The sequence below is a fragment of the Nuphar pumila genome, chromosome 1, assembly GCF_984573655.1.
Source record: "Nuphar pumila chromosome 1, dmNupPumi1.hap1.1, whole genome shotgun sequence".
In the NCBI taxonomy this organism is placed as follows: domain Eukaryota; kingdom Viridiplantae; phylum Streptophyta; class Magnoliopsida; order Nymphaeales; family Nymphaeaceae; genus Nuphar; species Nuphar pumila.
Genome location: NC_143249.1, coordinates 37,423,537 through 37,441,981, shown reverse-complemented (window position 1 = coordinate 37,441,981; position 18,445 = coordinate 37,423,537). Strand labels below are relative to the sequence as shown.

The 18,445-nt window shown below is 37.6% G+C and overlaps 1 protein-coding gene across 3 annotated transcripts in view; it reads right to left on the bottom strand.

The window, feature by feature from the left end:
- Nucleotides 1–18,445, bottom strand: part of LOC149848716 (signal recognition particle subunit SRP54, chloroplastic-like) — a 180,695-nt gene that overhangs the window by 79,165 nt on the left and 83,085 nt on the right. The window contains exons 10-13 of one of the 3 annotated variants that reach the window (XM_089997098.1): nucleotides 2,969–3,106; nucleotides 2,734–2,877; nucleotides 1,412–1,487; nucleotides 1,068–1,195 (exon numbers count right to left, since the gene is read on the bottom strand). In XM_089997098.1, coding sequence (XP_089853224.1) covers nucleotides 1,158–1,195; nucleotides 1,412–1,487; nucleotides 2,734–2,877; nucleotides 2,969–3,106 — 396 coding nt within the window. In that variant the 3' untranslated portion in view covers nucleotides 1,068–1,157. Of the gene's footprint in view, nucleotides 1–1,067; nucleotides 1,196–1,411; nucleotides 1,488–2,733; nucleotides 2,878–2,968; nucleotides 3,107–18,445 lie in introns of those variants that run through there. The other 2 variants (XM_089997107.1, XM_089997091.1) reach the window with 2 other exon arrangements.

Below are 18,445 nucleotides of genomic sequence, written 5' to 3'. Positions count from 1 at the left end.
TTAACAGAGGCATAGTACTGTGCCAAGGTTTGATCACCTTGTTGCAAATTATATATCTCCTATTCAACTTGGAGAATACGACTCACATTAGACTCTTGAGAGTACATATCTCGAAGATTATCCCACATCTGTTTAACCGTATTGTAATAAATTAAGCCATCTGCAATATGAGGTTCAATGCAATTCATGATCCATGACATAAGAATGTCGTTATCTTCTTTCCAAGTACTATATTTTTCTGTTTTATCATTTGGTTCAGATTCCAACAAAATATGTTTTCTATGATGCCTAGACACCGATATCATAAACGTTCTGGACCACCTTGCATAGTTTGTTTCATTTAATTTCATGGAAGGACCATATGAAAAAGGATTGGCGAAGGCTTTATATTCTCCAATAGTCTCATTCTTGTACTCAGATCTTGGAACTTCACCCATAATGAATAACACTAACTCAGGATTCACAAAAAAATATCGTTGTTGCAATAGATGTCCACGTGCAAAAAAAATGTCACAAACTGCCATCAAAAAGAAAATCAGATGTACTTTCCAATCCATGAAGGAAATCAAATCTGAGTTCTTCAAGAACATTTGATCTTCTCCACAATATGCAAATCCACTACGGTGATTAATATTCACCACAATACCCGGATCTGTGATCAGATCTGAACCAACCAGATCATGCGATCAGAAAAAAAAAAACACGCAGGTCCACGACTATATAATATAGATCATGCGATCAGATCTGGAAAAAGTATGCAGGTTCACGATACCACACCCAGATCTGTGATCAGATCTGAACCAACAAAAACATGCGATAAACATACGATCAGATAAAAAGAAACTGCTCCACAATATGCAGATCTATGACTACAGTCTGTATTTAGTCATCACCATGACATAAACAGGGGTAACTACTGTCAACTCTGATCGTCACCCATTTCACGACATCATCACAACACCCATACCTGCTTCACGACAAAAACACGCAGCTTTACCCCGACTTTTAGATCTGATTACAGATCTGAGTCATGACCCTTGTCAGACTTCAAATCTGTTATCAGATCTGTACCACCAAAAAAAAACGAACACACCTTCGAACTGATCTCCTTCATGCAATCTGATACCTTCACCCGAGCTTTGGCGCAGAACCCGAAATCACTTTCCCAAGATCGAGCGCTCTGATACCATGTGAACTTGCAAAAATAATGAAAGACTAAGGGATGAGAGAGAGAGAAAGGGAAAGTCGTCTTCTGTGTGTCATTAGGTCTAATCTCCTTTAGGTTAAGTAGAGATTAGCCAAAGGGAAAAAATTACATTTAGGTCCCTCATTATTTATAAAATATCAAAACAGTCTTAAGAATAAATAAACTATAAAGAGGTCGACTTATCTTAACAAAAACAAAACATACCTGGAGTCATTGCATTAATCATTGCTTCCATGATTTTCAAACTTTTCTCTGCTTCACGAATTTGTGCTGGAGTCACCTGTATCCATGCATAAACACAAAAATAACAAGCATAGCTATTAAGACAATAACTAGGAGTAAATATTTTCATTTCTATTTACAACAAATTGAATAATTAATTTCTAGAGATTTATTGCCTCCCAATCAATCAAGATGAATAGATAAAAGGATAATTGACAAAAAAAAAGATGATGAAGAACAGAGACTAGGTATAGGCTGCCATAAAGGAACATTGAAACTTATGGATTGTTTCTTTATTTAGATTGGAATTGTTACTTGAACTAAGAATAGCTTTATGAGTTAGGACATAATACAAGATAGTGTATTAACTTGAGAGACCAATGTACTCTTCACTGATGGCATTCCTAACAGCTCCCCAAAAATTGTGCATGTGCATAACCATAGACAGTTTGTCTCTTAAAAATAACGCCATGCTGATTTAGAAGACTCTGTGGACAAACCTAAGATACAATGCTGATTACTGACAAACCAAGGATGAAGCCCTTCTTCCTCTACTTTTTCACAAACAAAGTGATAAACTTGTTACACAGTCTTCATGTTGAGCATTCCAAGATATCACTCTCATACTTCATCCACTAAATAGAAGAGATGCACTGATATTTAGATGAACAATGCGAACATATGTCTAATTCACAGTACTTCAACAGTTATTTTAGATATGTCATAGGACTCGACCTCTGCATTGCAATAACTAGAGCATCTCTTCCTACTTGAAAAGGAGATCAAGTGATTTTCAAGATAAAACACTATAGATGGCTGTAGATCTAGCTGTCCAGTCAGCATACAATAATGAAACTACAACCAACATCAAGATATCCACCTACTTTGGCTTCATTATATGCTAAATTGTTTCTAATCATTCATTTAAGACACCACAAAATTCTTTTAACCGCCTTCATGTCACGAATTGCTGCATTTATCAATTAGAAATCATCCAAGATTTGCACATCATTGGGGTCTAACCATGCACTTCATGATCCAGAACTTGGCCGTATTTTGTACAAGGTGAATCAACTGTATTCCATCAATGTTCTCCAGCTTGATTAATTTAATAGAATAAAATGAAGCCCGGCTAGGATAGATCTGGAAGTCACGACAGAACTAGGATATGTGTATAGCCACCTTGATCATCCAATCTCACCCTATTCCCACGGTGAAATGAAACCATATCAATTGTTTGCATAATCTATCAATATGTTTCTTTCCAAAAAGAAAAAATGTTCAGCATGTAAAGCAAATCATACCTTTCCCATGCCTGGGATCATCCCAATTACACGGGTCATTGGACCCATTTGTGCAACAGCACGTGTTTGCTTCAGGAAGTCATTGAAATCAAATTTTGCACTCATTATTTTCTTCTGCAACTCCTCAGCGTCTTCTTGACGCATCTAGTTATTAAACCAAATCAGAACAATCATGTCTTCTCTGAAGAATATCAATAAAATAGGAAATGGAAATGGAAATAGAAATGTTACTTACAACTTCTTGTGCTTTCTCAACAAATGAAAGCACATCTCCCATTCCTAGGATGCGACCAGCCATACGATCAGGGTAAAAAGGCTCAAGGTCTTCCATTCGCTCTCCTCGTCCAACAAGCTTAATTGGTTTTCCTGATACCTGCAATGAACAAAGAATCAAACATGAGGGATTTTACAGATCACACTAAATTTTTTATCATGCGACTTAAACCAAATTATTGCATACATTGGAGTTCAAAAAAAGTTAATGATTTTCTCATACAAACAAACTCAATAACCCTTGCGTAATGAGCTACTGCTTTTTTCATACACAACTCACAATGTGATGCCCAATATATTTTGGTGTCATAGGCATGATAAAGAGAGAGAAGTAATATCTGGACTACCAATAGGTAAATTTAACTGAAGGAGACTGCATCTGTCCCCTGAAAAGTTCCGAAATTGTTTTTCGCCTATCCCAATTTACTTTCCCTAGGCATCCTTACAAAACTTTTGAGATTTTAGCCGTGAATAAATCACATAAATCAGTAGAATGAGTGCAACTCTTAATCTGAAAGAAAATGGATAATGATCAAACATTTGATTGATATCCACTGCATAAAAAGGGGCCAATGACAAAAAGATACACCTAGCAAGCAACAAGTTATAAGAATATCAAAAAATAATGCTACTTACCCAATTTGATAACCAATAAAATGCCAACAACCCTCCTTTTCCAATATAAAGATACATATGTAGCTACACATGATTCAGCAAATATCAAATGTTTTAGCAACTGAATATAGTTATGAAGTCTTAGGTAAGTAAAAAACTCAATCTTATCTCTGAATGAATCTAAAGTTGACCAAAATAGGTTAGAATCTAGACAGACTAAGCCAATTGACTTGTCTTGAAAAAAAAAGTTTATAATTTGTTTAAACCTTTTCTTTTATAATTATAAGTGCTTTTAACCATGGATGCTTCCAGGGGTTTTCTCTTAGTCAAAATATATATTACATGCCTTGCCATGAACTGGAGAGTTTCCATCATCACCAAACAAATTTACCAAGTTGAAATAACACTGATCAACTTGACCCTAGTGAAAATTATGTGGGGAAGAGGTGAGTTTGAAACACATCTCTACATGTACGTATTAGATGACATAAATTCACTCTTCAATTTATCATTCAATATAATTTTAAAATCATGCAACCTAGCATTGACAACTAGCGAAAAACAAAAGCGAGTATGATGGGTTAGTAGTCAATGATCTTACATTCTTTGAATGAAATACTGGCAATAGCCTGAGAACTTAGGAGTTTACCTTAGTTTCAGCTATCCATAACTAAATGAACTTTGCCTGGTGTCTGTAGCAATTAAAAAGGAAAAAAGCAGGGTTTTCACCCAAGCTATAATAAGTATCTCCTGTTTTCCAAATATATTGTTATTTTTCCTTCAAATTTTTCCCGAAAGAACTGCTATAACATTATGTATTATCAAAATATAAAAAATGAATTTATTGCAATATTATTGTGGTCATAATAGTACCATGAGAACTTTTGGTACCATCCCCAATTTGTATGTCCATTTTCCTGTAACTTGCTACTTCCTTTTTCTCTTAAGTTTGCAAAGAATTTCTTGAGACTTTTGTGAGAAAAGTAACATCTAGAACTCCCAAAATATGATACCTATGGTATAGCTCCCAACCCATTAGTTCATTTTCTCAATGTGCATCAAGATGGGTACAGTTTTAGACCTTCTGTAGTCAAGACTCTTACTTTTGGAGGTTTTTCTTGTCATTACTTTTGGTGATTTACTTTTCTTTCTTTAGGTGTTTATTTCATTGGCCTCCTGACATTGTTGTCTAGAAGTTTATTTTTCAAACTCCTGTTTATCATTATTTTACATTGAAATCAGACATTTACAATGAATGTGAATCCATGAAAGTATAGATCCAGTTGCTTTCACAGTGTAATATCTGTTTCACAAATACAAAAGGCCATATTTAGCTCAGGACACTTCCAATTTCAGTTTGACAATATAATGGCAGCTAAGATAAAATGAGATATCAGTGACATTGTAATGGACAAATTTTTAAGTTAATGTACAACGGTGGTGTCCAAGAAATGTCAGACTAAGGCTCTAAAATGTTCACCTCAACAGTTTCTTGACAGTAAAAATGAAAGAATATTAAAATTGGAACTCATACCAGCCCCTTTTTATTAAGATATCGTATATGGACTGGGTCCACGTTTGGATCCAGATCCAAATGCTATATTCAGCGTGTGCCATTATTCATGTACATCATTGTATTTTGTTTTATTTATTGAGGGCATTATTGTCCATCGTAGAATGCAACTGGAGTGTTGTGCGATCGTAGAATGCCATTGCGGTTGAAGGGAAAGTTTTATAGGACGACTATTAGGCCCGCTTTACTATATGGTACGGAATGTTGGGCTGCCAAGAGACATCATATTCAAAAAATGAGTGTAGCTGAGATGTGGATGCTTAGATGGATGTGTGGAAATACAATAAAAGATAAGATTCGGAACGAGGAGATACGTAAGAAGGTAGGTGTTGCACCCATTGAAAATAAGATGCGAGAGAATCGTTTACGGTGGTTTGGACATATTCGGCGAAGGCCTAATGATGCTCCGGTTAGAAGGTTGGAGAAATGGGAAAATATATTAGTTAAAAGAGGTCGGGGTAGGCCTAGGAAGACTTGGATGGAGATGATAGAAAAGGATATGAATGCTTTGAACCTCACCGAGGACATGACATTGGATAGAAATGATTGGAGGAAAAGGATTCATGTGGAAGACCCAAAATGAATTTCTTTTTGGTTCATATCGCTGACCCCAATTGTTTTGGGATGAAGGCGTAGTTGTTGTTGTTGTTGTATTATTGTCCATCGTACTAATGCTATTCTTTATAATAAGAAGAATTAGGTCACGACCCTTATGATAGAGGGTTTTGGTGACTGCATCAATCACATCTCTCTCCTCCACTCTATTTTTCTTTGCGTGAACAGGTTCTGGTGATGTCTCCTCAAATCTTGTCATGGTATCAGAGCAAGGTTAAGATTTCCAGGATTGAGATTTTTCCAGAAGGTGTGTCCCGGAAGATCTACAGCCATCTCTTCCTGAGTTTTCTCTCCTCCTGGTTTTTCTTTCTCAGTGTTTCTCAAGGTATCTTCCTAAATCTGATTGTTAATCTCGAATTCAAAATCAGTTTCCTTCGTCTTGACGTCTTGATTCCTTCCCTTTCTTTCTTCCCGTTGCCTTTTCCTAATCTTAAAACCTTTTTTTTTATCTCCATCTCTTAGAAACTGTTGACCCTTTCTTTTTCTGTTATTCTATTTTACGGCAGACCCAAAGTCCAATCTTCCTCATCGTTAAAACACTTCCTTTTATTACTCCTGCTCACGTGAACAAAAAGCTACGTCTGTTCACGTGTACTTTCTTACTTAAGTCTATTTTTCCTTACCCCAATATATATATATATATATATTGTCCTTTGTCATTCAGTCTGCACTCTGTTCACGTGAACAGATTCTTTATCTTTTTCATGTTAAACATTACCTTTAATATCACTGTTTTGGAATTTACGTTAACATAGCATTAGCAACTTCTTTTATCTTTTGTTTTGACGCATCAGATCAGATTCCAATAATAATCTGATCTGACGTGCTGCCTATTTCTCTATCTAGCAATCCTTTCAAAAAAAGGAAAAGAAAAGAAAGGTGGATTGCCCCTAAAGAAAAGGGAAGAGAAAGTTGAACAACTGCTAAAGCAGAAGTTGTTATTCCATTGTGATCAACGTGATCCCTGCTCTCTTCATTTTTGGTGTCTTTCTTTTAATCATGGACTTTTTTACTTCTCAATCTGGTCCTTCATCCAACTTTCTAAGTCAACTTGTTTCTGAAAAACTGAACAACTTTCTGACTTGGAAGAGGCAAATTGCTCCTTTTATCAGAAGCCAAGATTTTTCTGGACACCTAGATAGATCAGTCTCAGTCCCACCATAATTTGTCATGCAGGAAACCAAGGATGGAGATGTGGTTGTTTCCACTAAACTGGTCTGAAACCCTAATTTTTATTTCTTGGATAAAGTGTGACCAATAAAAAATAAGATTCGAAATGAGGAGATACATAAGAAGGTAGGCGTTGCATCAATTGAAAATAAGATGAGAGAGAATCGTTTACGGTAGTTTGGACATATTCGACGAAGGCCTAATGATGCTCCAGTTAGAAGGATGAAAAAATGGGAAAATATATTAGTTAAAAGAGGTCAGGGTAGGACTAAGAAGACTTGGATGGAGATGATAGGAAAGGATATGAATGCTTTGAACCTCACCGAGGACATGGCATTGGATAAAAATGATTGGAGGAGAAGGATTCTTGTGGAAGACCCAGAATGATTTTCTTTTTTGGTTCATATCGCTGACCCCAATTGTTTTGGGATGAAGGCGTAGTTGTTGTTGTTGTTGTATAAAGTGTGACCAAGCTTTGGTCACTTATATTACCTCTACCCTATCTCAAGAGGTTCTAGTTGTCATTCCTGATGATTATTCAACAAAGGAGCTATGGGACAAATTGGTTCAGACGTACGCACAGATATCAGAGGCCAGAGTTCTATATTTGAAGCGTGAATTTCAGTTACTCAAAAAGGGATCCATGTCGATTATGGAATTTCTGAATCAGGTCAAGAGCATCACAGATCAACTAGCAGTTGTTGGGTGTGCAATGTCAGATAAAGATAAAGTACAACAAACTATGAGTGGATTGGGTCAGAAGTATCATGTTCTTGTCACTTCTTTGTTGTGTTTGCCTGTTTTGCCCAGTTTTGAGGATCTTCATGCTAAATTGCTACAATATGAGATGACATTGAAAGAAATGACAAGTCAGTCCGCGAGGCAGACAGATACCCACAATGTCCTTGCTACTGGGGTCGCTTTTGGATGTGGTCGCGGAGATAAACCTTTTTGCAGGAGGACGTGGCAGAGGTAGAGGACGACAAGGAGGGTGTGGGCTATTACCAACTCCGAGCATATCTTTTTCTGGTAATCAAAATCAAAGGGTTATTCCCACTTGTTTTATGTGTAATAAGCAAGGGCACATTAAAGCCAACTGTTGGTTTAATCCATAAGATAAAGGAAAATCTCGAAAAGGAGATTCTTCATTCAATAAAAGGGAATCAGAGACACTTAAAGTTAGTGGAGAAAAGAAGGAACTCCTCTTGGCTACGCTATCTGGGTTAAACCTTAAGCAAGATGATCAAGGAGTGTGGTACGTTGACTCTGGAGTGGCCGCATGTGTTACAGGTAATGTTGGTAAGCTCTCTACTTTAATTCCTTATTTTGGTAAAAACAACATAGTTACTGGAGATGGCTCTCACCACTCCATTTCATATATTGAAAATGTACATATTCCTTTGTCAGAGTCTTCTTCACTTCCTTTGTCTAATGTCTTTCATGCTCCCGACATCAAGAAAAATATTGTTTCAGTTTCTAAACTAGTAGATGATATGAATTCCTCAGTTGAGTTTACTCCTTATGTTTATGTCAAGAATCTTTGAACGAAGGTGACGTTTGCTAAAGGAAAACGACAAAGGAACATGTACGTCTTTCAAGAGGATCCTTCTATTCATGGTTCTCGTGTTTTGAAGTTGGAGCCTAAGTTTGTTCAGTCGTCGTCCACAAAATGTAATAAGCCAAACATCCGGCATTCCCGTCTTGGTCATTGTAATTGTGCTTTTATTGAAAGGCTTGTGTCAAATAATCTCATTCCCGAGTCTAGTTTGAATTTTGAATCAGACAACGGAATGTGTTCAAGTTGTCAACTTTGTAAAAGTCATGTTCTCCCCTTTGTGTTGATGAATAAAAGAGCTTCAAGACCTTTCGAGGTTATTTGTTCTGATATTTGAGGACCTGCTCCTGAATCTTCTATTTCTGGTAGTTGATATTATGTTTCTTTTATTGATAGCTTTTCTTGATACACTTGGATATTTTTCATGAAACATAAGTCTGAAGTCTTTGATATTTTTTGTCGTTTCTATGCTTTCGTTAAGAATCAGTTTTCTTCTAATATTATGCATTTCCAATGTGATGGAGGGGGGGAGTATTCCTCTAAAAAATTTGTTGATTTTCTCCAAGATAATGGGATTTATCGTAGAGTGTCTTGTCCACATACTTCTCAGCAAAACGACATTGTTGAGCAAAAACATCAACATATTGTTCAAAGTGTGATGAGTATAATACATGATAGTGAGGTTCCCATTAGCCTCTAGACTGAAGCCTTTCATTCAGTCATTTATATCATAAATCAGTTGCCTATGCCTATTTTGGACAATGCATCTCCCTATTTTACTTTGTTTTGTGTGCATCCCAATTATGATGGACTGCGAACTTTTGGATGTATATGTTAAATGCATATTGACAAGACCTTGCGAAATAAATTTCAGGACAAAGCTTCTAAGTGCAGGTTTGTAGGCTATGCATATGATTATAAGGGATCCAGGTGCTACGATCCTGCTAAGAGGCACATCAAAATATCCAAAAATGTTGTTTTTTATGAAGGCAACTTTAGAAATAGTGTTGATACTAGTACTCCTGTACAGCCAGGCCCTAATGTGTATGTTTATCATCCTTGGTTAAGTGTATAGCTTTTCTCTAACGTGGATGGGGATTATTCTTCTTACTGTATACATGAGTCTTCATCTTCAACGAACAACCCAACAGACCAGAATGATGCTCATAGTGTCGTCCCATTCTCAGGTGTGGGCAGATACAAAGAGAACATCTATACAAGAAGAGGAAGGGAACCAACTATTTCTGAAAAGGAACAGTCAAGTGTCACACCTGATCCATGTCCATCTTCCACATAACAGGTGCCCTTAAGAAGATCGAAAAGGATTTGGCATCCTATTAAAATGTGGGTCAGTTATGAAAACTTCACCATGGATTTCCAGCTCTTTTTATCCAAAATAGAGAAACAAGATGAACCAATCAGTTTCTGTAATAACCGCAATATTTACATTTAAAATTTTGGTATTTTATGAGTAAAATGGGTGGATCTGGGCACGGATCCAAGTTCGGATCCCGAACCCATATCTATGTGACACCTATTATACAAAATAGACATATTTAAATATTAAAATACGTAAATAAAAAAATAAAAATAAATAAAATAATAAATATATAAGTGGGGTTTTGGATCCAATTATGAATCCATATTTTTTTTATAAGACCCGGATCCAACACGTGGTTGGATCCCGAGTGCGGGTCGCGGGTCGGACCCGGACCCGACCCACACCCTGTAAAAAGGGAATCAGGAAAAGGGTTAAAAAGGAGGGGCAACCCGATATGGGTTGCTCGATAAAAAAAAAAAAAAGAACAATGGGGGGGAAAACCCCTCCCTCGATAAATCACCTGTTAGGGTTCAATGGAACCCTAACACGCATGGAGTCTGGGAGTTGGGGGAGATCGCAGCCGCCGGGAGGAGGAGCTCCTTCCTTTTCGGGTGGCCACCCTCCTACAAAAAGGGGACCCCGAACCTCTCTCTCTCAATCCCATTCTCTCTTTCCTCTCTCTCTCGCCATCCCATTCTCTCTCTCTCACTCTCTTCTCTCTCTAACCCTCGGATTCCCCTCCCCCGAGCTCGGGCCTGCTGTTTGAAGCCGTGTCAGGAGACGCAACCGACCTCTCCGGTGGTGGTACTGTCCAAGCCGACCGACCTCCTCTCGTGGCTGCCGCAACACCCTCGCCGGAAAATGGTAGGGTCTGTAACCTTTTTCAGGTCAATCATGGGCTTGGTGGGGTGTGGGTTTTCCAAAAAACCCAAATCGGTCGATTGGCAAGGGGTTTTCCCTTCGAGCTCTGCAACTTGGGGGTTTCGGATTTCTTTTTGGGATCGAGCGTGGTGGTGGTGGGTTTCTTGTCAAACCCTAATCCGGCAATACCAAATCCCATCGATTTGGGGCTTTTGTTGTTGAAACGGGAAACCCCAGATTTGGGGATTTCTCTAAGCAAGTAGATATTTTCTCTCAAAAGAATTCAAACATGAATACAATGACTACATACTTTTGGAGATTGTTTGTCATACGTCTCTTACAATCATATCAAGAACTAGCTTTACTATATCTTACTATGCAAGCAATAGCAACTGTTCATTTTCAGCCATATCAAAAACTAACTGTATCATACCTCCGTATTATGGACGCAGACATAAAAGATGTGTTCCCCATTTCCTGCCTGTGCTATGCCTTATCTTAATGCAATGGTCTGTTTGGATTGATTACTACATTTATGAAATTCTGAAGCATGTCCAATTTGTTGTAATCAGCAATGGTTTGGCCAAACATGACAAGTTTGGTCAAATTTAAATCCAGCATGTGTTTATTAATGGTATTTGTGCCTTTAACAATTCTTAGTTTCTTTAAAATTAAATGATATTGAAGCTTATTGACTGGCTAAAATTATATTGGACATAAATAAAAGAATCTTTTTAAAGGAAATTACACCATCTGACTCTAATTATTTTGATAAACCTTAAATTCTGGAAGTGTCTGTATTTGGCATCCATGCATCTGTGGTTCTATATCTCCACTAGTGTAATAGGGTTACTTCCATGTTGTTTTAAACCAGGACCAGTGAGTGAAAAAATCGTTTCTGGTTATATGTTACTTCATGCCTAACACAGAGTAGAGGTTTTCTGTTATATTCTATTTCATAAATCGCCCATATACATGTTTTTGATTGTACATTGTTGCACGTACACGTTCAGATTATGCCCTATTGCACGATAACATATATGTAGTGCTGAATAAGTACAGTAATCAAATTAACTCATCTGTTGCTCATTCTTTAGCTATTATTGGATCTTGTGTACCTTTGTAACAGCATGTTGTTCGGTTAAAAAAAAAAAACAATGTCAATTGGAGAGCTGATATTCAAGATAGTGGCTGGAACGTCTTACTGACAGAAATTATTAGGAGTTAAATTTAAGGACTGTAAGGTTGCCTGTTTTAGGCTCAATGATAGTTTTCAATTCTTAAGATGAATCCTTGATCTCTTTATATAGAAATTGAGTAAGACATATCAAAGAGATGTTATGTATTGACATTTTGTATTGTAGGTACTCAGAATTCGTGAATTTCCTTTTTTCTTGGTGCATTCGAATTGAAAGGAAATAACATAGTGACAAACTAAATGGGTAAATGATTAAGTTAGTCAGGGTTATCCCCTCCTGCTAGGGGATTGGTTGGGAAACCTTGCCCAATGGGCGATACTGGTTAAGTACCTAGTGTAGGTACGTGGTCTGGTTCCAGTATGTTGGTAAAGGAATTAAATAATAACTTTTGTGCTTGACTGGTTTAAAGGCACCAGAGCACTTTGAGTGGGTTATGCAATCCATATGAAAAAAAAAAAAACATTAGGGACTGTTTCTATACACCTTGGTAAAATGACTAAGGTTGGGAATTCTACTGCTATGATAGTAGAAGGAAGTTGGGGAAATGCCCCTACTTCGGGAAAATAATTAAAACAAAAGATTAACCCACTCAGATTCGGGCTTACCTTGGAGAGGGTAGGTGGTATAAAACTCCGGGGACGTGTTTAATTGGTTCGAGCGTAAAGCAACTCGTTGGTCCCCAGTCCTCGGAGTTGGGGGGGGGACCCGGACTACCAATATGTCCTAGGTGGTAGCTCTTTGTTCTTCTGCAGAAGTTAGGGATGCATCCTGTTTTGATTTGGCCTTTGGGAGGTTCTCTCGGTCACTGGCCGCTCCCTTGGGATTTCAGTCACAGTTAGAATGTTTAGATTAATAAAACACCGTTGAATAATATACCCCCGAACATTCTCTTCTGTGATGGTTGCCTCGGCCCGTGTGTACCCGCGGGATAAGAAAAGATAAACATCACTTAGAACATGTTAGGTATCACAGTGAGTGGAGTTCTAGAGAGCCATGTTTATATTTTTCCAGCATGTTCTGAGCTTGTAATAAAATGAAGTCCTGAAATGTGTAGAGATGAGATACTCAGATTCATAGGATAATTTGTTACATGAATGTTATGCATCACTGTTGTTATTGTTGTAGAATATGCTTTAATTGCTTAATTGTTGTCTTCGCATAAAAGCCTTTAATTGCTTAAATATAACTGCTGCCTCATCTGTTTGCCTGCTTAAATATATGTCTGTTACTGCTTTTACATAGTCGTTTTGTGTACTTCTTAATAAGCTGAAATTCCACATCACATACTAGGTCCATGGTTTACCTGCATTAAGAATACAGTTTCTCTACTTAGACGTGGTAGTCTAATTCCTATAATTTTTATCATTTTCAGGAGAAGAGTAGTTCTATGAGCGATGCGGGATGAGGCACTGACCAAGACCTGATCTATTTGTTCCCTGGCGGTTCTGCTTTCTTCCAGATTGAGATTTTTGTTTTAAGACTCACAATGTGAAAACTCTGATGTTGGATTTTATTATTATTGAAATGGAAATAAATGGTGTGGTTTGCTTTTACCTTCCTGTATCGTTCTGAAATGCTTAACCCGGGAATTATTAGTTGTTTCCGCTTAAAAAAAAAAATCCTTAAAAATTTGGGTTAAATTTCGGGGCGTTACAGTTTCTATCAAGCTGCTCAGTCAAATAAGTGGATTGAGGCGATGAATGAAGAAATAGAGGCCCTCCACGAGTGTCAAACTTGAGAAATTGTCCCACGACCTCCAGACAAAAATGTTGTCGGATCGAGATGGGTATATAAAATTAAGCATAAGCCAAATGAAAGTATTGAATGGTATAAAACTTGCCTAGTAGCGAAGGGGTTCACACAGGAATATGGACAAGATTATGATAAAACTTTCAGTCCAGTTGTTAAAATGGGAACAATTCGAATTGTTCCCTCCCTGGCCGTTGACCATAGATGGAGTCTCAGTCAGCTAGATGTTAAAAACACTTTCCTCCATGGAGATTTAAAAGGAAGAAGTATAAATGGAGCAACCCCCGGGGTATGCTGAAGGTGATTTTAAGGAGTATGTGTTTAAATTGAATAGAGCACTTTATGGCTTAAAGCAGGCTTCTAGATCTTGGTTCGAGAGTTTTTCGTTAGAGATTCAGAAGCATGATTTTCATCATTCCCAACTCGATCATTCCTTATTTATTTGCCAAGGTACACATATTGTCATATTGTTGTTGATATATGTTGATGATATCATCATCACTGGCAATGCACCAAGCCACATTCAAGAAGTTAAGGATTTACTGAGTAAGAGGTTTAAGATGAAAGGCCTCGGTACTTTACAATACTTTCTTGGTGTGGAGGTGGATAGAAGAGAAGGGAAGTTGACCTTAACTCAGCATAAATACATGTTAGATTTGTTGGATAAAGTAAGGGATGACTGATTGCAAACCGCTAGCCACCCCTAGTGTGATCAATCAAAAGCTTAGCCTTCAAAATGGAGATCTGTATCATGACCCCATTAGATACCGGAGTCTAGTAGGTATGCTTTAGTATCTTACCTTTACTAGGCCAGACATTGTTTATACCGTTAATCAAGTCTCTCAGTTTATGCATGAGCCACAAACGGGTCACATGAACGTCGTTAAAAGGATCCTCAGATTTTTTAAAGGCACAGTTCGAGATGGACTTTCGTATATCCAGTCTCTGTGTGGGAAGAATAGACGTAACATTTATGCTTATATAGATGTCGACTGGGTAGGGGATCTTGATGAAAGAAGGTTAGTATCAGATTATTGTATTTTTATTGGCTCTAATCTTGCGTCTTGGAGTAGCAGGAAACAAAGGGCAGCGACTAGATCTAGTACTGAGGCCGAATACAGATCTATGGTTGCTACCACTGCAGAAGTTACGTGGATTATGCATTTGTTGACTGAGTTGGGAGAATTTATCTCAAGTTCTCTTTTACTTTGTGACAATCAGAGTGCCATACAGATTGTCTTTAATCCCATCCACGATAGCTGGACTAAACATATTGAGATCGATCAACATTTTATCAGGAAAAAAGTTGAAGATAAGGAGATTGTCCCTCAGTATGTTCGCTCAGAGAATTAAGTGGCTGATTTATTCACTAAAGGTTTAACGAAGCACAAGTTTTGGTTTTTGAAGAACAAGTTGCCCATGGTCCAAAACCATGCACAACTTGAGGGAGGCTATTAAGATATCGTATATGGACTGGGTCCACGTTTGGATCCAAATCCAAATGCTATATTTAGCGTGTGCCATTATTCATGTACATCATTGTATTTTGTTTTATTTATTGAGGGCATTATTGTCCATTATACTAATGCTATTCTTTATAATAAGAAGAATTAGGTCATGACCCTGATGATAGAGAGTTTTGGTGACTGCAGCAATCGCATCTCTCTCCTCCACTCTATTTTTCTTTGCGTGAACATGTTATGGTGTTGTCTCCTCAATTTTTGTCACTTCTTAGTGAGGCTAACATATTGAAGCATAATAAAGACATATACTACATATGTACCAAATTTGACTTGCCAAAATATGCTAGGAAAGTTGCCACTAAATAAGTTTCACCTGTTAAAATATATCTTTGTACATAGATATATAGGATAACTGAAATATGTTAAATGGTATGAGCCAAGATTTTTATAGGTTTTTTTATTTTTTTCGAAAATTTCACCGTATGGATGTGATCTAGACACTTGGTTTTATAGAAACAGACTCTTGGATCATCCAGTTACGATGTATAAGAAGGATCTTTTAAGGGTTGAAAATCAATGGCATAAAATTTATTTGATTTTGGCTCAAAACTATCCCGATGTATTCCCTCTATTTTTTTATTTTTTCCTAAGTTTGTGAATGGTTCTCTACAAAAGTTTAGTCTCACATTAAAGGTTTTTTAAAGAACTCTTGTCTTTATATAGAGGGGTGGTACCTTAAAGGGCAAGGCCCTCGAGGGCATTAGATTTTGGGCTTGTGCATCACTTATTCTTAGACCTTGGATCTTGGATCTTGGATCTTGGATCTTGGATCTTGGATCTTGGATCTTGATCTTGACCCTTGACCTTAGACTTTAGATTTTGATTTGGATCTTGGACTTTGGGCAAGGGTTTAGTCTTTGACTTATCTTTTTAGTATTTGGGATAGATTTAATCCCCAAGTCTAAAATCGGCTTTGACCAACCCATTTATTGGCTTTGACTTTGTATTACCGTTTAAACCTTGCCCAACGGTTTTGTATGATCATGAAAAGTTCAAAACGGTCCATAGCTGCCCCTTATCCTAGGTTTGACCTTGACTCAGTCAAGGTCCGATTTGACATTAGGGTCGTTTCTATCTAGGTTTGGCACCCCTCTTTTCAAAACGGTTGGGACTTTATGTCTGACCATTATGACTAGCCATGGCCCATTTATTTCTAGCCGCTTGGGCCTCTTAAAGACCCTTTATGGTGGCTGGGGGGATAGGGCCTATATAAACCCCAACTCTCTCTCATTTCTCTCATCTCATTCTCAACTCTCTCCTCTTCCCTCTCTCACAAGTGCTCTCTCTCTTCTCCTCTCCACGAGATCTACTCACTCTCCTCTTTTGGGTTTTCGAGATTCTAGTTTGGATCCCTATCCATGATCAAGATCTAGATGTTATTCAAATCTGGTTCTTGTTTGGATCCTTATCTATGATCCAGATATTGTTGTTGTTTGGATCTCTATCCAAGATCCATATCTGATTGCATTTTAGATCCCTATCCAGGATCCAAATCCGATTGTTGTTTGGATCCCCATATAGGATTAAGATATAGTTGTTGTTCGGATCCCTATCCAAGAACCAGATTCGGTTGCTAATCAGACCCATATCCAGTTGTTGTTTAGATCTAGATCCAGTCGTTATTTAGATCCAAATCTAGTTGCTAGTTGGATCCAAATCTAATTTCTATTTGAATCCAGATCCATCTACTATCTAGACTCAGTTGATGTTTAGATCCATTACTACGATCCTGATCTAGTTATTGTTTGGATCCATACCCATATCCAAGCCTAGGATTCATAATCAATTCAAACCTAGATCTTCTTATCCTAGTTAAGAGGCTATTTAAGGTGGTTTGTGTCGAGGTTATCGGTCTCACACAGTGCAAGGCGTGGATCGATTTTTAGCGAGTAGGTGAAAGTTCGGTTGTATCCTGAGAACATAGTTGCACAAGTACCCATTGCACCTAGGACTTGATCCTAAGTGGGACAACTATTGCGTGAAAGATAGTGAGTGCATAAGCGTGCCTCCGAGCGCACTTTGTTCAAGTTCAGTTGCCTGACCCACTAAGTTAAGCAGAATTTTCAACAATTTTCAAATGATAGTCCTGCATATGGCGACTGTAAATATTGAAAACCAGGAGCTGCCTAAGTTGTCCTGGTTCAATGACAACAACTTTAAACGATGGAAACACAAGATGCTCATCTTCCTCATGACTGCAAATGTGGTGTACGTGCTTATAGAGGACGAAACCATTGCTGAAAATCACAACAAACAAAAGTGGAAGCAAGATAACTTCATGTGTCACAGACACATACTGAATGCACTCTCTGACACCTTATTCGACCTCTACTCAGAAGTGAGCACTGCAAAGAAGCTGCAGGAAGCCCTTGAAAGCAAGTACAAAATAGATGATGCAGGAAATCGTATGTTTTTAGTTAACAAGTATTTGAATTTCAAATTCTTTGATGATAAGTCACGGCTACCTCAAGTCCATGAGATGCAGATCTTGGCTAATCGTATATGAATTTCAAATTCTTTGATGATAAGCCACGGCTAACTCAAGTCCATGAGATGCAGATCTTGGCTAATCAGATCAAGTCTGATGGTATGAACCTTGATCAATCATTCCAAATGGCTACAATCATTAAAAGATTGGCCCCATCTTGAAAAGATTATCGAAATGAATTGAAACATAAGAATGAAGAGTTTACCTTAAAACAACTTATTCAACATCTTAGAGTCAAGGATGAAGTAAAAGAAGTTTGTGCTAAGGTAAACATGGTTGAACGCAAACCAAAGTTCAAACCCGAACTTAAGAATAAAAAATCTAAGCCCATTGCTAAGAAGAAAAATAATGTCTCCTGCTATACTTGTGGATAAAGAGAAGCCCGATCACCAACCTTGCTCTGATACCATGTAATGAAGAGGGGCGGAAGCACCAATAAAGCAAAAACACTCGTTAAGAGTGATCACAAGAGCCAAGAACACAAACACCAAAAGTGTACACAAAAAACCCACAAAAGGAGAAAATGACTTAAAGTCATAAGTTGGATATTATTGAAGAAAGAAAGAAGAGGGTGAAAACCCAATGCCATTACAAGTGTGAGCCTCCTCTATTTATAGAGGAGGAGAGCTAAAAGAGGGACCATAAAGGGGGCTCCTTTTGTAAAAGTATCTTCAACAAGATACTTTAGTCGATAACACAACAACCTTAAGAATAAATGTGTGAACATACACACCCAAGAACACTTGTGCACAACAAACACAACACACCGA